The sequence below is a fragment of the Podarcis muralis genome, chromosome 3 (assembly GCF_964188315.1).
Source record: "Podarcis muralis chromosome 3, rPodMur119.hap1.1, whole genome shotgun sequence".
Classification (NCBI taxonomy): Eukaryota; Metazoa; Chordata; class Lepidosauria; order Squamata; family Lacertidae; genus Podarcis; species Podarcis muralis.
In genome coordinates, this window is record NC_135657.1 from 79,704,369 (window position 1) to 79,729,359 (window position 24,991).

A 24,991-nucleotide genomic window follows, 5' to 3' on the forward strand; every position below is an offset into this window, starting at 1 on the left:
GGAAGCCCGCATCTGGGCAGGACCTTGTCTCTTCGGCGTAGTCACTAGTGGAAGCGGAGCGGCTGTTATTCGTGGCTTCTCCACCCAGGTCTGAGACAACAGTGGTCGGGGGACGGGGGAGGCAAGAGGATGGAGCCGTATAAACCCCTCCACGGGCACTGTGAAAACAGACTCCTTTTGTCTGGATCTTCCCCGTGCAAAGTGGACGGCTGTCTTTGTATTGGTGCACCTAAGTGTTTAATTTGCGTTTAATTGTGTTTAATTTGCCAAGTAACTGCAAAAAGCGACAGGAAACTTGCTCCCGAGTAGTATTGTTGAACCGTATGCAGTTCCTCTGAGTCAGCCTGGAGATTTCAGAGGACCTGAAGGCAGCAAGAGGAGGAACGCCTCTCTCGGACCTTCATTCATTCAGTCCTCAAAATAAGCAAAAATAAACAAATCCTGCCTTGTGTGGTCTGGCAGTTTAGAAAAAGCCTGATTCCTTCCCTTTTTTTTTTAATGTCTTATTTGCTGCTACAGCCCCTCCACCACGAGGTGGCTACGGACGAAGGCGGAGGGAAGTGGGATCGGATCATAAAGAAACAGAGAATCGTTCAAAGCGCCATGGAGGGAGACCCCTTGACAGCCTCGGCTTGAAACAAGCCACGCCTCTCTGCTTCTGCACAAGAGGAATGAAGAATGAAAAAAGTCTACTCGAAAGCCTTTCACCTCCCCGCCCCCCGCGCGCCATCCCATCCCCGCTCGTCTCTCTCCTGCATCCAATGAGAGACGGGTGGGCGTGGCTAGCCTCGTTCTGCTCCGAGGATTCCTATATAAAGCACCGGGAGGGCGTCGGTTCGCTCTTTCGCCTGGACCTCGAGGAAGTAGGTGAGCGTTGGGTGCGAGAGTAGCCGTTAAACGGAAGGGGCCGCCATTTTGTGGGCAGGGTGCGCTTCGTCACTCGCGCTCTCGCTGAAAAAACGGCGCTTTAAAAAATTATTTCCGCGAGCCTTCCCTCGGCGTTAGCGCACCCCTTATCTCTTGAGCTTTTGGGGGGTAACGAATGAAGGCTACGTGGAGGCGCTGCGCGTGCAGGAATTTCGTGGTGGGGTGTTGTAGGCTGGGATTGGCAGGCTCCCTCGCACGTGGAGGCTTGAATTAAGAGGATATTTTTTATGATGTGGTAAAGTGGGGGGAGACCCCTGTCTTATTGTTTGGCTAAAAGGATTGAGCATATTTTTTTTATCCCGCGTTTTTTCCCGCCGAAAATCGCTCTCCCACGTGTCTCCCCCCCCCCCGCAAATTTGGAACAAATTAAAAGTGGGGAAGCGCGTAACTACAGGTAGGAAAACCACGAGGGAGGAAGAGAGGTTCTCGCCGCCCCTCTCTGGGGATCTCGTCTCCACCTCGCGGCTGATACTTTATAAAAAGCACGAGGGAGGAGGTCAGGAGAACGGGCGAGCCCATCGTAAATAAATCCGGCTCTCAGGAGCAGTATTTGACTGTAATTCTTAGCAGCGGCCTTAAGTACTTGCTAGGATTTCTCCCAAATGAAATGAACGTGACTGAAATAGGGCTGGGATTGCCTTGGTTGCCTATTTAACATACGCCAAATTTCTAACATAATCAGACTAATTTCATGAAATCTTGACCCACTAATCTGCTGTCTTAATAACTTTGTTCACCTGCTGATTAAGATTTAACTAAATCATAGAATCAGAAGGCACCATGAGGGTCATCTAGTTCGACCCCCTGCGATGCAGGAAACTTTATCCATGACTTGAACCCACAACGCTGAGATTTAAGACTCATGCTTTACCAACTGAGCTCTCCCTTGGCTACATCTGATGAAGTGGACTTTAGTCCATGGAAGCTTGTGCCATAACAGTCATTATGTTGCCACAAGAGGTGCTCTTTGTTGTATGCTGCAAACCTGGATAGCTGTGTAATCTGATTTGAACCCTGTCTTTCTTTATCTCTGTTCCAGGAGCTATGGAACTAAGATTTGTGTTACTATTGCGGAGACACAAAATGAGCTCTGTGGTATGTATCCAGTACTCTGCATCAAAATACTTGCATACTTTAGCTAAGATTTTGAAAGTATTCCAGATATTAATTACCGTACTTTGCAGCCAACTTTAAGTAGGTGTTAGACATTTGTGTACTTGGAATCCCTATTTTGAATAATAGTGGCATTACCTTATTAAAACACCTCTATTTCTGTGTATGCTTGTCACTATCCTGGAAATGAAAACCTTCAGCTGGAACCTTCTGACTTGTACTTTGTTCTCAACTATATACAACACTATAGCTCAGGTCATAGTATCCTGGATGCATAGTTCATTTTCTGAACATGCATGATTATGGTTTTAAATGGGTGCCTTCTAAGGGAGCAGTCCTAACCCTGGAGGCATGCTGATGGTAGGAGTTTGGAATTTGTGGAGATTGCCCTCTGCTGGGCTTTCTCTGCCAATGCAGGTCAGCCCATATACTGGAAAGGGACCCAAATTGCTGTGGGATAGCTGTTTCTGCCTGGAGCTGCTACAACAAGCATTGCAAAAATAATGCCCTAACCAACAAGGCAGCAGGGCTTTGGATGTGGTAGTGGCTCCAAGTGGCCATGGACCCGTTGGTTAAGTAGCACCTTGGAGACCAACCTGAAGAAGTGTGCATGCACATGAAAGCTTATACCAAGAAGAAACTTAGTTGGTCTCTAAGGTGCTACTAGACATTCTTTTAAATATATTTAGTCTGCGTCAGACCAACACGGCTACCTACCTGAATCTACAACCCTGTTAGAGTTGTTGTACTCGTGCATTAAAATACATAATTCAGGCAGAAGGAATTAATAGTTTTGTGATGAATCTTGTTTGCCAATTATGAGTCACAGTATTGGTATTCCCTGACTTTATTCTTTTATTGTGTATTACTATTTTTCTTGCTTCTGAACTTATTTTATTTTCAGATTATGAAAACACCAACATACGTAGAAAAGTATTCTATGGAGAAGAGTGGATTTTCTTAGGTATGTTAAAATGCTGTTTGGAGACTAAAGTCATAAACTGTAAGGTTACTGTTTAGGAACTTAAAACTGCTCTCTCCTCAGCTTTTGTAAGAGGATGAGAGACTGAGAAACTAGGGAGAGGAAGAATTCCATTGCCATAACTTAAGTCACTGTAGTGTGCCTTTACTAGTAAACACCATAAGAGTTCTGCTGGATTAGACCAAAGGTCTACCTAGTCCAACATTCTTTTCTCAGTGCCCAACCAGATGTGCATGGAAACCCCACAAGCAGGGTGTGGATGCAGTAGCAGTCTCCTGCATGGTATCTTCCATCAATTTGTTCCATTTTAAAACCATCACAAGTTGGCAGACAGCACTACATTTTTTGGGTGTGAATTCCATATGTTAATTATTTGAATAAATACATATTTGTCCTGAGATCTCCCACCATTCAGCTTTGTTGGGTAACCCATGAGGTGTCAAAACTAAAAAGCCCCAAATGTTTTAACCTTGGTTCATGTGAGAGTTGCTCCAGTCCCTTGTGTCACACTCCATACCACTTTGGAAAATAATTTATTTTTTAAAATCGGCATGTGCAGGTATAACATTGTCTCCCTGCATGCCATGATTTGCAGATTGGATTCATGCAACTTTCCCTTGATGCCATTAACTATGGTTCTGTTGCATTTGTGCTGCTGTTTTCATGGCTTGTAACCTTGTTTTAAACCATGGCGTGCAGTAATTGGGGTTCTTACCAGAAGGAGAAATATAAGGAAAAACATTTCCCTAATACTGTATTTTTTTTTCTTTTCAGGCTTGAAGCTACTTAATCCTAAAGGTATGTGAGCTAAATTTTCATATTGAGAATGTATTGGCATTGGTTCAACCAGTGATGAGCCTATCCCGAACCTGATACAGTTTGATGAAAAACTGCCAATATGGATCCGGCTTCTGAGACTACCACCAGTAAACTAGTGTTTGATATGTAGATAATCTATCAAATTCTGTTGACGCTGATGCTACTTTCTCTGTCTTTCACTTAAAGGTTATAGCAGCTGAAATCCAGGCAGCAGTTCCTTATTCCTAACATACATTAAGCAGGTGGAATGTTTTGAATTGGTAAGTTGTATTCAAATGGGCAGGGGGGACATGCTGGTTTGGTGCCACTGCTGGAAGTGCCTTGGTGCAAAGAAGTGTCTAAAACCTTCCTTATGGACTTATCCAAGGCAAGTGTTGGGTGGCCAGTGGGTTGCTGTTACTGGACTGAGCATCTTCCAAGCAGTACTCTACCAGCTGCACTCTACCAGCTTTTGGTGAAGGTCCAGCAGAATTGTTTTGCTGATGTGCCTAAGACACTACAGCCAAGACTTCCACCAGTCCCAACAGAGTGGTTAGGAATGATGGGAACTGTAGTCCAGTAATATCTGGAGGGTGACAGGTCTTGTATGCCTGCTCTGTAGACATCTCCATGAAAACCACCAAATAACATGCTGGCTTCGTCTCTAACAACCTGCAGCTTCAAAGTTGGAGAAGATGGTTTGGTATTTTTCACATTTGCCAGATTGTGGTGTCACACTTTATGCAGACATCTTGGAACTGGGCTGGCTTGTTTTATGTTATTCGAAATCCTCTATAATATATAGCAATAATGGATGGGGTTTTTTGTACCCCACCCATCTGACTGTTACCCCAGCGACTGGGCAGCTTGCAACAGATTGAACAAACACATTAAAAGCTTCCGATACAGGGCTACCTTCAGATGTTAGCTTTCACTAACGTGCCTTCCAACTGTTTGGGACTAGAATTCCCATCTGCCCCAGCTAGCAGTGTCATGCTTCCTGTGCTCTGTGGTCTAAAACATCCGGAGGTTGATGAAGCCTGCTTTGTTGGGCTTCAGTTTATTAGCTAAGGCCAAACAAGCTTTTATCTTTGTAACTACCATTTAACCTCTGAGCTCTGTGTATAGACATGTGTCATAAAACAGGACTCTTTAAGACATAAATGTTCCAGATTTATAATTAATATTTCTCTGTTGAATATAAGTTATTTAAAAGTTTCATCATTGCTTTCTGAACAGGGAATGGACGGAGAGCCAAGCCTGTAGGTGGAAGACTCAATTCCTTTTTACAGAGCCTATTGCAAAAACAGGTAAGAAAACATTTGCATGTGTGGATTTGCAAGCACTTGAGAATCAAAAGTAGCAACCAATACAAACCATAGAAATGTTTGAAGTGGACTCTGATACGAATGACGCTCCAACTGAATTATATTGAAAACAACAGTTGAGCGCCACCAGGATTCACAGTAATAAGACCTGAAACATTAAATAGTTCAGTCTGGGAATAAGTATGTTGCTTAAATGTATTTCTACTGGTCTTAAATTATTGACCTAGAGTACAATAGATGTTGTAATAATCTGCATTAATCTTTTTTTAATTGTGTTTAATTTTTCAGTGATAAGAAGTAAATGCATCAAACAAGGTTATCTGGAATCTACCTGAATGAAGCTCCAGCATCCATTAAGGAATATCAGATTAATAATAAAGTATAAATGAAAACCTTTCTTGAGTTAAATGTTTATAACAATTATATGTACAGTAGGTTTGCTATATTCAAAGTTTGATGTTCTCAAATGGTTCTTTTTCATGTCATGGGATCTTATGTGGCTCTTGAGAATGAAGATTGAAGCAGTGTTTCAGAATAAAGCTTTATAATCACTGTATTTTAGTTATTTAATGTGTTACTGAAGAAACTTTCCTGAATAATTGGTGGAACTCAAGCAGTTGCAGCACTAAAATGGTTTTGGGGTGTGTAGGTGTAGTTTGCATCTGCAAGGTGTTCAGTTGTGCTGCAGCAGATAGTGTAACATTTATATTAAAACTAAAAAATAATAAACCAAATACTCTCCCTAATTAGCATATAAACTATTTTCCCACTTCAGCCTTCCTAGCCCACCTCTGCATAAAGTTTCTGCAGGATCATCAGATCCAAGTAACTGCTGCTGCATTTTTACCTGGATCAAGCGTCAGATAATGCAAAACTCCCCAAGCAGCATTTTGGAGCTTCCATTGCCTTCATACAACAGTAAATGAGTGGTAGAGCTGTCATTTGCATGCCGCCATGAAATTGGATGGCTTCAGTGGTTTTATATAGATGTTGCCTGGAAAACCCACCTACTGGAGGGCCTTTTCTGTGGAACTGTCTATTGGGATTCTTTAACCATTATTATTCTTTAACCATTACTGTTCTTTTTAAACCAAGAGGTATGCTTTCTGCAGGCATCAGCTCTATCACTCTAGAACTGAAGCCTGCTGTACTTTTAAGGCCCCCAATGGTGCACTAGCAGGGGCAGATGACTGGTTTACATGAAAATTATATTTGCGAAAATTTACATACCATTTGATTGGGGTGGGGGAGTCTAGGTAAATGTGAAATAAAATACTAAAATTATTGACAAAAAGTTACAGGTATTTTAAAACATTACAAAATATGATTAAAACAGGTTTTAAAGAAATAAAACTTTTTTTTTTGGTACCCTGCACATTTTGACTGGGTTGACCCTGCCACTGGGCTGCTTCCAACAAACAGAAACGCAACACATTACACATTAAGTGTCTCGATACAGGGCTGCCTTTGGATGTCTATGGTTGTATAATTGTTTATCTCTGGTGGGTGCTGCCACTATTTGAGAAGACTGGTTCTGTGTAACTTCATTTCTCACAATGAGGAAACCAGAAGGCCAGAAGGCCCTCAGAGCTGGATCTCACTGTCCAGGATGAACAATGCTGGTGGAGATGCTCCTTTGGGTATACGGGGACAAAACCATTTAGGGTTTTAAACACTGAATTGTGCTCAGAAACATACTGTGAGCCAATGTAGATCCTTGTGGCCAGTGTTCTATGGTCCCGGTGACCACTCCCAGTCACCACTCTAGCTGCTGCATTCTGGATTACCGTAGTTGTAGTTTACGAGTCACCTTCAGAGGTGCCCCCCCCCCCCACATTGCAGCAGTCCAAGTGGGAAATAACCAGGGCATGTACCTCTGGCACGAGAGTGCGCAGGCAGGTAGAGTCACAGCTGGCGCACCATGTGGAGCTGGTAGACATCTACATGTCTAGATAGGCTTACCAAACAAAAATGTTTTAAGCGGGATATAAAAAATAGTGAAGCAGCCTGCCTGATATTAATAGGCAATGACTTATAAAGTGTAAATGTTGTTTGTTGTTGTTTAGTCGTTTAGTCGTGTCCGACTCTTCGTGACCCCATGGACCAGAGCACGCCAGGCACTCCTGTCTTCCACCGCCTCCCGCAGTTTGGTCAGGCTCATGTTTGTAGCTTCAAGAACACTATCCAACCATCTCATCCTCTGTCGTCCCCTTCTCCTTGTGCCCTCCATCTTTCCCAACATCAGGGTCTTTTCCAGGGAGTCTTCTCTTCTCATGAGGTGGCCAAAGTATTGGAGCCTCAACTTCACGATCTGTCCTTCCAGTGAGCACTCAGGTCTGATTTCCTTAAGAATGGATGCGTTTGATCTTCTTGCAGTCCATGGGACTCTCAAGAGTCTCCTCCAGCACCATAATTCAAAAGCATCAATTCTTCGGCGATCAGCCTTCCTTATGGTCTAGCTCTTACTTCCATACATCACTACTGGGAAAACCATGGCTTTAACTATACGGACCTTTGTTGGTAAGGTGATGTCTCTACTTTTTAAGATGTTGTCTAGATTTGCCATCGCCTTTCTCCCAAGGAGCAGGCGTCTTTTAATTTCGTGACTGCTGTCACCATCTGCAGTGATCATGGAGCCCAAGAAAATAAAATCTCTCACTGCCTCCATTTCTTCCCCTTCTATTTGCCAGGAGGTGATAGGACCAGTGGCCATGATCAGTTTCTTACAACTAAAGAATGAGTATTATGTGGCACCTGTAACAATGCCAGTTCTGTAGATTGAAGCATTTGAGTAGGCATATTTGGGGTAAGGCCATCTCACAAACTGGTCCCAAGCTGTTAATGACTTTATATAGTAATAATTACCACATTGACCTTGGCCTGGTAGGAAATGGGCAACCAGCACAGATCTCTGAGCAAAGCTGTTATATGCAGACAGGTTCTCACTCCAGTCAGCAACGTTGCTGCAGCATTTTCCACTAACTGCAGCTTTTGGATCAAGTGCAAAAGAAGCATTACACTACAGTAATCCAACCTAAAAGGTAAAGGTACCCCTGACCGTTAGGTCCAGTCGTGGACAACTCAGGTTACGGCGCTCATCTCTGTAGGCTGAGGGAGCTGGCGTTTGTCCGCAGACAGCTTGACTAAGCCACTTCTGGTAAACCAGAGCAGCCCACGAAAACACCGTTTACCTTCCCGCCGGAGCGGTACCTATTTATCTGCTTGCACTTTGATGTGCTTTCGAACTGCTAGGTTGGCAGGGGCAGGGACCGAGGAACGGGAGCTCACCCCGTCAGGGGGATTTGAACCGCTGACCTTCTAATTGGCAAGTCCTAGGCTCTGTGGTTTAACCCACAGCGCCACCTGCGTCACTAGAATTTACCAAATGGCTTCACAGGACAAGTACAGTATGAACCCACTAGATTTGGCTAGAACAGGGATGGCCAAACTTGGCCCTCCAGATGTTTTTCAGACTACAACTCCCATCATCCCTAGCTAACAGGACCAGCGGTCGGGGATGATGGGAATCGTAGTCCCAAAACATCTGGAGGGCCAGGTTTGGTCAGAAACAACCCCACCCCCTCCCCTGCTTTAGACACTAGCCCAGGGGTCTGCAACCTTTAAGACAAAAAGAGCCACTTGGACCAGTTTCCGAAGCGAAAAAAAACTGGGAGCCGCAAAACCATTGCGACATTTAAAGCATGCGCACCGCTGCCCTCTGATCTGACAGCGGGTGGGAAGGTGACGTCGGGACGGTGCGTGACTAACACACGCACCGCCCCCATGCGACGTCACAGCCAGTACAGCGCCCGCCACAGTGGGGAGTGTCGGGGCGCACAATGTGCCTCCTCCCCTCGCTAGTATCCGCCCCGGAGCCATGGCAAAGGTGTAAAAGAGCCACATGCGGCTCCGGAGCCACGGGTTGCAGACCCCTGCACTAGCCTGTGTCCTGTCCCTACCACCTCCCATAATGGGGAAAAAATAGTCTTCACAATTCAGCTGTCCCTCAGCTGGCCTTCCTGGGAACTGAGGATTCAGCTCAACTTTACCTCAGCTGCCCTTCATGGGAATTCAGGAGTGTACGGAAAGTAGCATTAACTGGCAGCAGTGACTGTCTTCTTCCTGTTTAAAGCTGTTTATCTACTTGACAATATAATTATTATTAGTTACTGCTACTACTGTTGCTAATTTTAAATTGAATAGTACCAAGCTTTGCTAGGCTATGATAGTGTGTGCAATTATTTATTTTTTTAATGGAATGTCGAGTTTCGCTGTTATGTCTTAACTGCAGTGCCGGTTAACTACATTTTTATTCAACAGCAGCTTCTGGTATACATCCAGGTTCCCCGAACGACTTTACACCGAACTTTAAAAAATCCCCACAAATTAAATATATCTCTAATACACAGTATACACAAAAATTAAATAACGTAACAAAGCGTAAAAGCAACATTGAACTAATCGTCAAGAAGTTTATTGCAATAGCCGTGACAATCCGAAATAACTACGTTCAGAACGCAAAAGTTCCCTCAGTTCTCGAACGTGCGCAAGTGTCCCGGAGCGCTAATTAGGAGTCGCCCAAAGAGCGGGCGGCGGCGGCGGCAGGGCAAGGGGGGCGCGCGCAGCGGAGGCGGGCAGCAGCGCACGGAACGTTCTTTTCTCTCGCCTTCCGCAACGTTACAGCGTGCCGAGGACCGCCAGCCACCGTCTGGCTGCCGTAGGCGCATGCGCGGCCTCCCATTGGTCCGCCGCCTTGCCTAAGAATCTAGCTTTGCCAAAGTTAGCGGGCGGGGCGATAACCCTTGTGGATCTGCTCGGGAGACCCCGGCGTTGGGGCTGCGCCAGCGCGCGCGCGTTCTCTCTCTCTCTCCCTCACACGGCGGCGGCGCCTCCTCCTCCCTCCCTCCCTCCTCGCGGCTTCTCCCCGCCCTGCCTGAGCCGAGTGGAAGGGGGCTGGGGTTGGTTGGTGCCAGCAGCGGCGTGAGCGCTCGAGCGGCCGCCATTTTACGCAGGCTCCTGCCACATTCTCAGGACACGCTGAGGGAGCGGAGAAGGGGCAGCTCCGCAACCGCGCCCCCCGCCCGCGTCACCCCCTCCCTCTCCGGAGCCCTTTCGCGCGCCGCTCATCGTCCCTCCGCCGCCGCCGCCAGCCCCTGCCGCTCGCCCCACACAGGTCAGCAGCCACCGGGGCTCGTCAGGCGCTGTGGAGAAGGGAGGGGAGAGGGAGAGTCGGCGGGGGGGTTGGCTATGGGGGGTGGAGAGAAAGAAGGGGCCCGAAGAGAAGGTTCTCCCCAGGAGGAGCGGGCCGGGAGCCCGTGGAAAACGGAGGGAGAGCGGGAGGCAGCCTGCCGCCCGGCCGGTTCCGGCGAGGTGGGAGCTTGGATAAACAAAAGAGGCCGGCGGCTGCGGCCCTGTCCCGCGCAGCTTCTCCCGGCACTTAGCCACGCTGGATGGCGTGTGAAGCTAGGCCGCACGATGTGGAGGGAAACGAGGGGAAGCCCTGCCTGCTCGCCCCCCCTCTCCCTCCCGCGAGGGGCTCCAGCTGCCTCATTGTCCAGGCGGCAGCGCCATTCATTGGCCACGAGGCGCCACCGGGGTGGGGTGGGACATGGTGGGAAGGCTGGAATGAGCAGGGCAGGCAGCCGCCGCCGATGCCAATGTGGCTGCGGGACGACTTCTTTTTCTAATGGTGGTGGTGGGGTTTTGCCGCGTGCCTCGTGTCACGTAACGGGCCGGAGCCTGGGATCCGCGTCTTTCCAACGCTCGAGTTGGAAGAAGCATGGTGGGAAGAAGGGAGGGAGGGTCTGGATTCTGTGCGTGCGTTTTTACACGGCGGGAGGAGGAAAGGCATGGGAAGGCAGTCATTTTTGTCCGCCCCCCCCCCCCGTTCTTTCCACATGGCGAAATCGGGCCCAGGGTGTTGCAATTCTTCTCCCGGAGGGAAAAGTGGGGGAGGAGGAGGAGGGACAGGCTGCTTTTCCGGGAGGGGGGGTGGGGTGGGGTGGAGGGAAGTTGGTCGCTGGAGGAAGTTGTAAGACATTTGAACGCGCCGAGCACGTGTTTCCAGCGGGCATATGGCGGCTGCCGCCGCTTGGGCTGGGTGCGGACTGGGAAGCGCTTTGTTCCTTTCGCCTGGTTGCTTTTAGGCCCTGTCAAAGAGGCGGGAAGAAGCTGTAGCGTAGGCAGCGGAACGGGATTTCGCGAGATGTGCGAAGGGTTGAATGAAGCGATTCGGGTAAAAGCAGCAGGGAATGGCAGTGGCTGTGTCGCGCGTTGGTGGCTGCACGTTCTTCCGCGCCTTTTGCTTCTTGTTCCATTTCTAACTTCTCCAAGAGCTGCTTAGGGCGTTTTAGAGAGACAGAGAAGGGAGGTGAGCTAGAGAGTTCGGCTGGATTGTGTAAAATCTGCAATAAAATCTTAATATCCTCGCTAGGCTTTGGTTATAGGGTATGCCTTTGCACTATTAGTCTTTCTCTTGAAAAAGCCTTGCGTGCTTTCTGATTGCAAAAGTAGTAGGGAAAACGGCTTAAACTCTGCGAGTCCCTAGCAGGTAGCTGCATGTATTGATTGATACACCAATAGTTCGGCTTTAAGGTTTATAGCTTAATTATGATGCTTATTGCGTTTGAACAGATATCTGGAAACATGGCTTCTGAACATGTTAATGGGAATGGTACTGAAGAGCCGATGGATACTTCTGCTGCAGTTACCCATTCTGAGCATTTCCAGACATTGCTTGATGCTGGTTTACCACAGAAAGTTGCTGAAAAACTAGATGAAATTTACGTTGCAGGTAAGATGTAAAACTTGCAAAGTCACATTTTCAATATTTTCTATTGGACTTTTCCTTGCTTTGGGCTAAAATAGCAACTTTTTGTGGTTTCCAAACAAAAAACAAAAACCCAAAGATGGGGACTGCAGTCTTCTTAGCAAGTGTTTGGATGATAAACAATAACATGGCATCTATGCTGCTGTAGGTTAGTCTGTGGTACTGAGTGAATGGGTGGTGGTAGGGGAATGCAGTTGTACTTCAGGCAGTAGGAAGAGTTCATAGTGGATTATATTTGTCTTTGGAGCACTGTGTAGTAAGTGAGGCAGTAATCATAAGCATCTCTTCTGGAGGATACCTGATTTAATGTTTGAACCTGTGGGTGCAAAGGCTACTGTGTTTTCAGTCATGTTCTGAAGCTCAGTTTTGGAGACCAATAGAATTGTTTGAGTGCTTTAGTCTTTTTAAACAGTTTCCTTAAGAGGCAGAAAAGTACTGAGAATCAATGCTCAAGTTGAGTCAACTGTTTATGCAAAATTATGACTTTTCAGAGTTTGTCAAAACTTAACAAGTTTCAGCATATGTGTTACAGTACATTTGTAGATTAAGGCAATTTTTAAGTAAAGGGGAAATTCTGAAATGGGCCTCTGATCAGTGGATCTGCTTCTGAAATGAAATAACTAAAAATGCTAGAATATAATATTTCTTTTTCTAGGGCTAGTTGCTCACAGTGATTTAGATGAAAGAGCTATTGAAGCTTTAAAGGAATTTAATGAAGAAGGTGCATTGGCAGTGCTTCAGCAGTTTAAAGACAGTGACCTCTCACATGTTCAGGTAATGTACTACTATAGTGGCATTTCTGTTCCTTGATAGTACTACAGTTTGTACTAGCACATGTGAAAAACTTGAACAAGTCAGGATGATTGATTTAAAATTCAGCCCTTACACCTTATTTGTGTAATCTTTTTAGAACAAAAGTGCCTTTTTATGTGGCGTCATGAAGACATATAGACAGCGAGAAAAACAAGGGACCAAAGTGGCAGATTCTAGCAAAGGACCAGATGAGGCAAAAATCAAGGTATGTTTATAGGCCAGTATGCTTATGCCTTTAGTGCTGATTTCTGTGGTTGTATAAGAATGATTTGTGTTGAAGTATTTTTTTAACAATATTTTTCTTGGTCATCCCTTCATTGGTGCTTACCAATTGACATTTCTATAAGAGCAGCTTACTCTTATTTAGATTCCTCTGCACAGTATTTATCCATGTTTTACTCTTGGAAAAAGTCTCTGGATACAGGTCCTGTGCTGCATCCTGCAGAGGGAGATGTTAGCAGGGTACAATTGTGAAAGTACCTCTGACATCTGATTTGTGCCACTAGCACTATGCCACAAATTGTTCTAGAATGGCAGTTTTTGTACCCAGTCCATACATTTAATATTGGCATCATGATTTGTAGGCTTTCTCTTTCTTGTTTTTAGTAGATATACATTCACATCTGTTTTTATAGAGACGGGCCATGAATCATCACTATTGGCACTGTAATTTGAGATTAAATTGTATCAGCCAGCAGTTGGAAGTTTAGTACAGCCTGACACTGGAAAGACTTCAGTGCTTCATGACTATTGAAGTATACTGCAAATACTTCACTTATTCTACCATGAGAAATTATATCTTTTGATAGAGTAATTTTTTATTGTGTGAAAGCCCACAACAGTCAAGTACAGAAATTGTAGAAAAGCAATTGAATGTAGCATTTGCACACAGTACATATATTTTTCCATGCCTTGTTTGCTTTTGTTTTTTGAGTACTTGAGTTACTGGAATTCCAATACATTTTATCCATTATTTCATTCACAAAGAGCTAATGAAATACTGAGCAGTATTAAATCTCTTTAGTCAAACTGAAGTACGCATGTCCCCAGGACTGTAGGGCAGGCTTAGTGTTGATTGAAGCATGCATGTTTATGCTAATTCATCATACAATTTGGAGGAGGGGGAAGAGTGGCCTTCCATAAAAAGTGACCTGGACACCTCCAAGCTTATTGTGCTGCTGCTCTACTAGGCATGCTATGTTTTATTAGGTCTTCTTTTAACTTGAGGTCTCTCCATGCTTCACTTCTAGCATGCTCTCCAAATTCAGAAGGCACAGCTATTCTCAATTGAAGCAGGCTCTGTGTATGGCCAAGAGAAGGCTGCTGATATCCTACAGCAGTGGTTCTCAAAGGGTGTGGTGCGCCACACTGGTGTGGCAAGTGTGATGGGAAGATTCAAGGATAATCAGTATTATATTTGGGACTGATTAATGTTCTTACACAGCTACGTTGTTTTATACTTTATGGCTGTCCAGTGATCACATTATAAAGTAGTTGTGTTCTGTTTTATAAATCAAGCACTGCTAGGAGTTGTTTATTTCAGTTTCCCTATGTATTTCTTATCAATACAAAATTCAGTGTGGTGCAAGCAAATTTAAATTCTGAAAGTGGCCCAGAGAAAAAAGTTTGAGAACTACTGCCCTGCAGTGAGGCACAAACAGGCCTTCATTTGGTGGGATAAGTGTAGGATTCTTGGCATAACAGCCGCCTATGCAAACAGAAGGCACCTAGTGAAGGAAGCAAAACTGACTTTGAGAAGCTTTGCACACAGGATTTAGGATTGAAATGTACAATAGGTTTTTTTGGGAGGGTGTGATTTTGTGCAAAAATCAAATTTGCTCAAAATTAGTATATACTCAGACATACTCAAAGCTGAGGGAATGCAAGTCGTTCTTAAATTATAAGTGTCAAAGATTATTTCATTGCAAACATTTGTCCCCTTTTCCTATTTTAATTAGACAGTGTAATTAGTTGGTAAACAGACTTTATGTAAAATTGTAAACTTAAATTTGAAGGCACTTTTGGAGAGAACGGGTTACACACTTGATGTGACTACTGGACAAAGAAAATATGGTGGTCCTCCCCCAGAGTGTGTCTACTCAGGACAACAGCCTTCTGTTGGCACTGAGGTAAGCAGCATCACATTTTATGATGGGGTGGTGTGTCCTTGCTATCTGTATGTGTGATCCTTTTTAAAATACCTTTTTTTGTTACAGATATTTGTGGGTAAGATTCCAAGGGACTTATTTGAGGATGAACTGGTTCCATTATTTGAGAAAGCAGGGCCTATATGGGATCTTCGCTTAATGATGGACCCTCTGACAGGCTTAAACAGAGGATACGCTTTTGTCACTTTTTGTAACAAAGAGGCAGCTCAGGAAGCTGTTAAACTGGTAAGATTTTTCTTACTGCATTCTTTTAGGATTACCCCTTTATCTAAAAGCAAGTACAAAAATCCCCGGCAGTAGCTGAAAGTATACTCTTCGGTGTACATCATGATGTATAGATTAGAATTGTTTAGGCCTCGTGACCTCTTTTAGTTAAGCAGTTCTAAGAGTTCCTTTACCTTATTTATTCAGTTTGTTATGTTACATGCTGTTTTTTCTTTTTTTTCCCCTTCCATCCCTGTGAGCGTCAGGGATAGCAGAAATGGAAATGCTTATACCCCAGTCTTACACATGTGTACATGGAATTATGTCTTGGGTTAAGTGGGCGCATTGCACGATATCTGCTGTTTAACTCATTCAAACGCAATCCTGGATTAGGTCATACTGTACAATATCTTCTCTAATTCTATTAGTGGCTATATGTTAGAATATCATAGATGTGGGGGGAAATGGAATTACTGCATGAAGAGCAGGATTTTGAACAAGTTCTTTGTAAAGGCTAAGAAACGCGGCCCTTGACCTGAAAGAAAACTAGCTGTCTACCATTTTACAAAAGATTTCTGTTTTACTTGCTTGAAAAAGATCCAGGCTAGTGACTGGGCTTATGAAATACCATTTCTTTAGCTTAAAGTTCCATACCCGTAATTAAAATTTTGGTTATGGTCTCTAGTGTTGAATGTACTGGAGTGTTACATGGTACACTAAATTGGTATAGTGTGCAGTGCCTTCATGTGGCTTAATCTGATATTAAAGTAATCTAATTGTCCCACTACTTAAAATGAAGGACCATTCTCCATGGCCTCTGTTCCCCCTTTTGCTTTTCTACTTGAGGATTATAGCATATCCTTGGTCTCTGACTTGCAACGCAGGGAATGAGCACTGCCATAAAGGGTCAAGGGGAGCAGTATCTGGGGAGAGAGATTGACAAGGTCATCTTTTGCTCATAGTCAAAACAAGAACAGTGGGACACTTAGCAAAAACCAAGTAGCTCCATGGGTAGTCTTAGGCTTAACTTTTCCTCACAAGAGTGAGATGACTTGTACAATTACTGAAGTATGATAAGGATGCCTTCTACTCCACTTTATATTGATGTGTGTTCCCAATGGGAGAGGATCCTGCTGCAGTGTTGCAGCTGTAGTTGGTTTCTTTGAAACTAAGCAACATTTTGTGTATTAGATGAAAGGCAGAGAATAGTTGTGCTCAGGTACCACTGTTGCTGCTTTTCTCTGATCTAGGATTAGAGCAACATGTAGGGTTTAACCCAAGGTGTCTTTGAAGCACATTTCCCCCAAATAATCTTAAGAGCTGTAGTTTAAGGGTGCTAGGAATTGTAGCTGTGTGAGGGGTAAGCTACAGTTTCCAAGGTTCTTGTATGTGTGTGTGTGGTGTCCACACAGCTGACAAGCATAGTGTACTCATTTACAGGGTAGCTAGGTTATTCTGTTGCCGCAAGAAAAGCCCCATTATTGTGGCAATTTTTAAAACTTATGAACCAAGGCCCATGATAATAAAATCCCATATTAAAATTGTCAGTCTTTAAAGTGCCTCAATACACTTCATTGATATTGTGTCCAGTTACTTTTAATCAGGTAGGTGGAAGCAACCCAGTGCCATACAGAACCATCTATTCGGTGGCCCACGTAACTGCATTATCACATGGTTAGAAGCCACGCTGCTGAAAATGGTGCACCCCCAATACAGTGGTACTTCAGGTTACAGACTCCGCTAACCCAGAAATAGTGCTTCAGGTTAAGAACTTTGCTTAAGGATGAGAACAGAAATCATGCTACGACGGCACGGTGGCAGTGGGAGGCCCCGTTAGCTAAAGTGGTGCTTCAGGTTAAGAACTGTTTCATGTTAAGAACGGACCTCTAGAATGAATTAAGTTCTTAACCCGAGGTACCACTGTACTTGAAGCACTTGCTCCTCTTTTGAAAAAAATACTACTCTGTATTGAGTAATATTTCTGCAGTGAAGTAAAAGTTTAACGTTTGCAAGCAAGGAAAAACAAGCACTTTTGGATGACCTACCCTATATTTCTTTCTTCTAGTATAACAATCATGAAATCCGCTCTGGAAAACATATTGGTGTATGTATCTCCGTTGCCAATAATAGGCTCTTTGTTGGCTCTATCCCTAAGAGTAAAACAAAGGAGCAGATAGTTGAAGAATTTAGCAAAGTAACAGGTAAGTTACTTTGTACCTTGGGTGTGTGAATTTAAAAGGAAATAATTCAAGTGATCAGTGATGAATTTTTTCACCATCTTTCGGCTGATGTTGAATGATGATGACATTGTAAACTGAGATCATAAGGAATATTCTTGACAGTAAGAAAGAGATGAGCTGGGACTGTGGCCTATCCTTGTGTCATACATTGCTTGAGGGAGGTTTTACCCAAAGCCCCTTATTCAGTAAGTTTGACCGTTTGGAAGAAATTATTAAAGGAGTAATTTTGCTCAGTTCTGCTAGATCGCATTGTCAATCATTTAGAATATTCATGAACATTCCATGACATCGTAACAGCTTGGCTTCGTTTGCCCTTTATTTTATGTTAACACACTATACTGTGTTAAGATAAAATAAAGGGCAAACGAAGCCAAGCTGTTACGATGTCATGGAATATTCATGACATTCAGTAGAGACATACTATACTGGTCAGTTGCTGAAAATATTTGACTGGTCAAATATCTAGCCCCAAATTAGAGGCAAGTGTTGTGCATGTGCAGTCTTTTTTCTTGTTCAGTTCAGACTTTTTCACTTTCTAGAAAAGTACTTTTGATGGGGAGTAAATTAAATTTCTCTGTTGGTTTTCAGTTAGTGCCATGGTATATGTGGGGGAAAGCAACAGAAGATAAGCTACCATACGTTTCCGTGTATAAGACTAGGTTTTTTTATTTAAAAATTAGGTTAAAATTGGGGCTTGTCTTATACACTGGGCAAGCTCCCCCATTTTCTTAATTTGGAGTTCCCAAAAATTATACACATCTTTTACACAGAGAAGTGTTATACACGGAAAAAGTCGGTATATAAGAAATTCTAACATTTTACTGGGGAATTTCAGCAAATCTAATAGTCCCCTGTATTATATTAGGGTAAAAAGACAAATTGTCAAAGTTTTATTTCTGTTTTATAATAAATTTGTATGACTGCTTAACTAAACTCACGTGATTGGCTTCAATTTCAGAGGGTCTCACAGATGTAATATTGTATCACCAACCCGATGACAAAAAAAAGAATAGAGGCTTTTGTTTCCTTGAATATGAAGATCATAAAACTGCAGCACAAGCCAGGCGTAGGCTAATGAGCGGAAAAGTGAAAGTCTGGGGTAATGTGGTTACAGTTGAATGGGCTGATCCTATAGAAGATCCAGATCCTGAAGTCATGGCAAAGGTAAAAGATAACAGTGATTTTTTTAAAAAAAATTATAGCAAGCTGAAAGTCATGATTATTTTCTTAAATCTGTATCATATGGCAAATGCTCAGTGTTAGAAACTGAGATATGAAAGCTAAGAGCTAAACAGCACCTTAAACCTAGGTTATGGGTGCAACAACGGAAGGCACACTTTTTTATAAGAAGAATACAGAGCTGAAAATGAATGAACTGCAGCTAAAATATGTTCATTTTTCACATGGTCTAGTCTTTCCCTTGCCCACCCCCTTAATATTCTTATGAGGGTCTCTTCTCCAGTCTTCAAAGAGTTGCTGGAAGTGGGGAGGCAAAAAAAGGTCCTCCTTTCCTTCCACTTTGTAGTTTTACTCTGAAATCTTAGGTGCAGTACTGAGCCCAGAGCTTAGAAATTGCTTGCCCTAATGAAATGCCCTCTTGCAAAATGCACCTACAACAATGGGAGTTTCAAACACTGCATATGCTGTAGAAGGAATAATTGCTTGCAAAATGATTTTCCTACATTAACTTGTATGGCTTGTTCTGCATTCAGAGCAACAACATTTGTGAAAGCTACAAAAGTTTGCTTGAATCTTCAGCCAAACTATATAAAGCTGATAACTCAATAGGTGAACATGCTTTATGGTTAAATTTGCAAATAGGATCATAATATGAATTTTCACTGCTTTTAATAATTTTTATACAAATTGTGGATTGTTAACTTGAAGCTTACTTGGCTCATAACTGAGTAAGAGACATATTTCAATCTGATGCCCTGTTTGTGTTTGCATGACCAGCATTTATCAGACTAGTATGACAAAACTAGTTTCAGTTAGGAGAGGGACTGAACTTTACTGCATTATCTCATTACATTTTGCCAATACAAGTCCTGCCTGGAATTGGGTTTCATTTCCACATTAGGTAAAAATCTGGGGGAATAGTGAATGTGCGTTGCTGGGACGGATGACTGCTCTAGGCAGGAGTCAGATGCCTTTCTATCCTGAAACTATGTCAGTGCCTTTTATGTTCCAGCAGCTAACCAGGGACTTTGGGTGTTGGGACTTGCAGCAACATACCACCACTCTTACATATTCCAAGTGACATTGGAAGAATGAGTATACATTTGGAGCTAGTAGCCTTTTCCCCAGCTATAAGCATCTTTGAAAAAAATTGTGGATGGAGTTGTTGTTGTTAATAATAATAATAATAATAATAATAATAATAATAATAATAGCAGCTTTTAGGGAAATATATTGTCTGAATTCTTTACAATTGGAATTTGTAAATGTTGAGATCCAGAATGTGCACAACAGAACTTTGATCTTCCTTGTCTGCATCAAAACCTTCTGAGGGTTAAGGGAACCCACAGGACTAGATTTTGGGTGTGCATGAGAAGAGGATGAAGGTCCCTGTTGGGTGACTGGCAGTTGCTTTTGCAGTGTTTGATACAACTCAACGGCACATCCCAAGTGCTCTTGGCAAATGCCGGTATTGCAAAGAATGAAACAAAATTGTAGTCTGAATTAACCCTCATTGCTTTATTTTAGGTGAAAGTGTTATTTGTGCGGAACCTTGCAAATTCAGTCACAGAGGAGATACTAGAAAAGGCCTTTAGTCAGTTTGGAAAGCTGGAGCGAGTGAAAAAGCTAAAAGATTATGCTTTTATCCATTTTGATGAACGTGATGGTGCTGTAAAGGTAGGTTTTGATTATCATTGCAGGTACTGCTACATGACCAAGTTATTTTTAAGTCACATGTTTAGCTAAAACATTTGTGTTATAAAATGCTTAAAGCTTTGTGCTGTAGTTTTGGGCTCTAAAGTGATAGGAATACAGCAGTTGGCTGTTCTGAGAATTTTGGTGCTCATTTTTGCTGGCTGTCTCTCCAAGTAGAAAAATCATTGCTTCTATGCTTACCTTGTCCTATACTCTTTTAAAAATAAGGATAGAATGCAGACTGTTCAGTTCACTGATCTGCTCATTTTTAAGCCAGAGTCTACTCTAAAACCCTTGTGCACAGTGCAGAAACAGCTGAGTCCAGAGTTTTCATGAGTGGAATTCCATTTACAGAAACCTCCAACCTGGGCATTTACGCCTTTCCCCTGAAAAGCCACTCTGGAAGTCTAGGAGACCCCTGAACAGTATAGGAAGTGACATGAGGCTTGTAGTAGGAAGGAGGAATTGGTTAAATCATCTTTCTTCGTTGAGAACCCCTGCTGCATCTCTTGTCTGTTTCATGAACGGGACCCTTCTATTTGCAAATGAAGTGTTGCATGTCCAAGTAGGAGTTAGAGTGGCTAAATATACCTGACGTTTTCTAAACTTAATCATGACACCAAATGCAATCATTTACATTTCTACTCTCCCTCCCAAATAAAAATAGAATTGTCATAGGGGAAAACGTAAGTAGAATACAACTCCTCATACCTGATGCTATTTCCAATTTTGGTCATCTCAGCATTTGAAAGCTGAAGAATTACATTTTGTTCCCTTTGTTCATACAATTCCCTATTCTCTTTGTTTTTACTTTGAACAACTTTACCTTGCAACCTATTTTGTGAGAATGTGTAGCTGTTAGAGATTGCTTTAATTTCAAGTGTTTGCTTTGCAGCACAGATCTTTTTGCAGATCTGGTTTCAAGCCCTCATGGGTTGCAAGGAGTATTTTTGAAAACATACACATTGGAAAAATCATAAGTCCTCAGACCTCTAGTGCAGTGTTCCCCAACCTTGGGCCTCCAGCTGTTTTTGGACTACAACTCCCATCATCCCTCGCTAGCAAGACCAGTGGTCAAGGATGATGGGAATTGTAGTCCAAAAACAGCTGGAGGCCCAAGGTTGGGGAACACTGCTCTAGTGGACAGGAGGTGGGCTTATATGCCCTACATATCTACCAGCGGTTACTACTACTCAACATCTCTTACTATTCATATTGTCTGCGTTCTTTGCATATTATTAAAAAAATAGGTTTTTGGAAGAATTTATTGCCAATACGCATTTCAAAACTATTCTCCACAGGCAATGGAAGGAATGAACGGAAAAGATTTAGAAGGAGAAAATATAGAAATAGTTTTTGCAAAGCCACCTGATCAAAAGAGGAAAGAGCGGAAAGCACAGAGACAAGCTGCTAAAAATCAAATGTAAGTGCTAAAGTGTGTGCATTTGACATTAAATGACACTTATACAAATGTTGTGCGTTTGCAGTTCTTGCTGTATGCGCAGCATACATACCATGGAAACATTTGTAAAAAAATGTAGGGTTCTTTGATGACATTTACGGCTCAAGATATCGACTTCCCTTTATGCATGCTTTTCCAAAAATAAAAGTGCAGCCTGCATCTTTTGGTCTATTTTTAAAAGTGGAGAGAGAGTTACTGTGTTAACTACATAATATCTCCAGGTGAGAAGTAGTGTTCTGTTCGTTATTTAGGCCTGTATGTACATTTTTAAAATAATATGTCCTCAGAAGTGATCAGGCAAGTGCAGCTTTCCCCCCTGAGATACTGTAAGAAAAAGTGGAAAAAGCAATAGAGACATGTAGCTGATCAGAAAGTGTCTCTGGGTCTATGAATTTCTGCTTATTTTATTCTCCCGCTATATTCACTACTGCTAATTATCCATTCAGTATTTAGAAGCTTTAGTTCTTTGTTACTAATCCTCACCTTAAGCTTTGTGTTGCAGTTTTGTGTATCCTCTGTGGTTTTTCATGACACAATAATTGACTGCTGACAACATTCTGTCCAATAATTTTAGAAAATTTAGACTGCAATCCTATGCACATTTTGTGGCATGATAGGAACACATGTGTAACACTCCTTGTGGGATGGGGGGATGTCAGTATGTGAATGAGCTGTATCCCCTCGAGAGTTTTTTTGGGGAGGGGGCAACTTCATTTTATATGCTAATATATCCACAGTTCTTGTCAAGTATGAAGCCTTCTTGACAAAACACTTGTATCTTCCTTTCATATCTATATTTATATGACAAACTGTATATCATAAATAATAAACTCCTTCTCCCCCACTGTTTATTTGTCATCCTATTTGCTATCTCAGCTGTTTCTACACCACATCCAATGTTGTACAATTACACGTCAACTTGTGCAGCAAGAGATGCATTTCCTCTTCCTACTGCAGCCATCACCGCCTCCAAATCTGTTCTGGAGTGTCCCCAACACCGAAGGAGATTTTGGGAGCATGGGGAGCTGCAGTGGGGATGGGAAAACTGCTGGTGGATGGACACCATTGGATGTCAGCCTTTTCTTTGCATTTCTGGAATAAATTAAAAGGAAGAGTTAAAAATATTCATGTGTCTCAAGCATTGATTTATAAGAACTGTGAAAGATGTGCTAATCACAAGAGGCAAAACTCAGCTTTATGGGAGACTTGGGTTTGCTCATGGGGACTTGGCCTTTCCCCTGTAGTGCTGTACCCCCTCTCCTCAGTCTCTGGACCATCCAAATCAGATTTTGTTGGTACAGGGAGGACTGAACTTGCTTTATGTGAGTGAAAGTCCATTCTGTGGGTGCAGAGACAGTGTTGGATGCAACTCAAAATAGAAATGATGCAGCACTTGGTGGTGGTTCCAGGTCTTAGGCAACCATGAACATGTATATATGTTAGCTGTTTATAGAACAACAGGTTGAATTTGATTATACTGCTGGTTTTCATGCTCTGATTACATCCAAGGCTTATTTACTGCTAGTTTGAAATCTCATTTTAGTCGGCATATCTACCCTTTGAATGTATGCTGTCAATGAAAGTGCATGTTCAAAGAGGCTTTCCGATAGCACCATTCATCTCTACACTAGGTATTCCTCAGTTAGAGCTATCATTTAGCATCACGTGGCTAATTTATGAAAAGTAGTGGCAGTGAGGCTTGGATTTTGCACATGCTGTCTCCTGCACTGCTACAATGAGATAGTCAGCTTTTGCGCTTGTCCAGTTGACACACGACTGCAAGCACGTGGGTCCTTTTGGACCCTGAAGAGGGCATGGGGTGCTCCGCTGGGGTGTGTGGAGGCCAGGAATGGAACTCCCGTGCAAAATGGTCACTGCCTATACTTACTGTATCACAACTAATTGAGATAGAGGCCTTCTGAGTTTCCATGTGGGTTGTACCCTCCCGGTGGTGCAGCAATACTGCTAGCACATTTGTAAAGCTACACTTACATTTGACTAAATCCTGAACACATCTGGGCAGATCTAAGCTCTGGCCAGATTGGTTTGAGACACCCCGGGTCAAGTTGACTCACTTGGAGCAATTTGAGACTGTCATAATTGGGTGGGGGGGCAGGCAGGTTCTGCTTCATTAGCATGTTCCCTGCATGAAATGTGGTGGCGAAGCAGCACCCAGCAAGGTTGAATTCCCTGCTCAATAGCTGGTGAACAGAGGGTTAAATAATGATGGGGGGGTGAAGGATTTAAACCCTGATTACGAATTTGGACTGGCCCCTGAATTGATTTGGTGTCTATCCAAAGTGCTGGATTGGGTGTGTATGTGCACAGCCCTAATAGGTATCCAGCCCCAAGTGTCTTCTTTCTTTCTGCTTTGTGCTCGTGTATATTCTCTTTGGCTTGAACCTGCTCCCTCTCTTCATGCACTTCATATCCCTTAATTATTATTTGGTGGACAGTGACTCTCCTACTTTTCATGCTGTTAATGTCTCTTGGGCAGGTGCTTCTGTCTTTGCTCCCTATTCCATGCTAAAGCATCAGCAAATGGTGCCTTTAGTCAATTTTGAAACATGTCTATGCTGTGGTAGTTTTTGAAATTAGGAAGGGGCCCTGCATCTCTTTCCCTGCCCCCTCCTTCTTGTTCATGGGTCTTTCTGTATTCCCTTTTAGTCTGTGACTAGCCCATTTCAAGCATTCTCTGTCCATGGAAGGGATGTAGAGATGTATGTGCTGACCCTGTTCCCTTTCTGATGAGGACTGTAAATGTTTCATTAAAAAATATTTCCCACTCAGGAAGATTGGGGTAGAGAGGGTGGGAGCAGTTCATACAGCTGTTTCATGGATAAATGTCTAAAGAAAGCTTTAGTTGTCTAGTGTAACTTATTCTCTGGATGATAGCACTCCAAAATCTGGGTTATTTGGGTTCAATCTGTTAATTTTCAGCAGCTGGAGGATTCTGCTGTAAGATGATGAAAGGACCTACACAGAGTAGGTGTAAAGCATGTGGCATAGAAAAGTTTCTGAATCCATACGTTGCTGGACTGCAACCAGTGAAATGAAGCTGGAAATTTTGTTTCATAAGTTCATTAGTGACAATGAATATACTGTAATTGCAAACACAGTATATTAGGCAAGGGTCATAGTTTCAAAGTCTTCAGCTTTATTTACTAAATAGAAGTAAAAGAATTGTGATAGAACAGTGTAGGGCATCAAAACAATTTTCCAATGAAGATTGCCCCATTTGGCAAAGAAAAAA

The 24,991-nt window shown here is 43.0% G+C and overlaps 1 protein-coding gene, 1 long non-coding RNA gene and 1 other non-coding gene across 12 annotated transcripts in view; all 3 read left to right on the plus strand.

Moving 5' to 3' along the window:
• The first annotated feature begins 796 nt into the window (after window positions 1-796).
• LOC114593926 (uncharacterized) lies at window positions 797-5,704 on the plus strand. Of its 2 annotated transcripts, none has more exons than XR_003705825.2 (7): window positions 797-867; window positions 1,967-2,022; window positions 2,945-3,004; window positions 3,797-3,820; window positions 4,028-4,101; window positions 5,060-5,130; window positions 5,437-5,704. It is a non-coding gene; the product is annotated as an uncharacterized LOC114593926 (long non-coding RNA). The 2 variants fall into 2 exon arrangements; XR_003705826.2 differs by having other exon boundaries at window positions 840-863.
• Window positions 3,867-3,940, plus strand: LOC114595091 (small nucleolar RNA SNORD50). Its single transcript, XR_003706157.1, has one exon. It is a non-coding gene; the product is annotated as a small nucleolar RNA SNORD50 (small nucleolar RNA).
• A 4,341-nt stretch (window positions 5,705-10,045) lies between the features above and the next one.
• SYNCRIP (synaptotagmin binding cytoplasmic RNA interacting protein) overlaps window positions 10,046-24,991 on the plus strand; it is a 19,985-nt gene continuing 5,039 nt past the window's right edge. For 6 of the 9 annotated variants that reach the window (XM_028722906.2, XM_028722908.2, XM_028722909.2 and 3 more), the window contains exons 1-9: window positions 11,782-11,941; window positions 12,633-12,751; window positions 12,888-12,995; window positions 14,806-14,919; window positions 15,007-15,183; window positions 17,228-17,363; window positions 18,361-18,566; window positions 20,109-20,258; window positions 21,578-21,699. In XM_028722906.2, the coding sequence (XP_028578739.1) occupies window positions 11,794-11,941; window positions 12,633-12,751; window positions 12,888-12,995; window positions 14,806-14,919; window positions 15,007-15,183; window positions 17,228-17,363; window positions 18,361-18,566; window positions 20,109-20,258; window positions 21,578-21,699 (1,280 nt within the window). In that variant the 5' untranslated portion in view covers window positions 11,782-11,793. Of the gene's footprint in view, window positions 10,322-11,225; window positions 11,356-11,781; window positions 11,942-12,632; window positions 12,752-12,887; window positions 12,996-14,805; window positions 14,920-15,006; window positions 15,184-17,227; window positions 17,364-18,360; window positions 18,567-20,108; window positions 20,259-21,577; window positions 21,700-24,991 lie in introns of those variants that run through there. The other 3 variants (XM_028722915.2, XM_028722911.2, XM_028722914.2) reach the window with 3 other exon arrangements.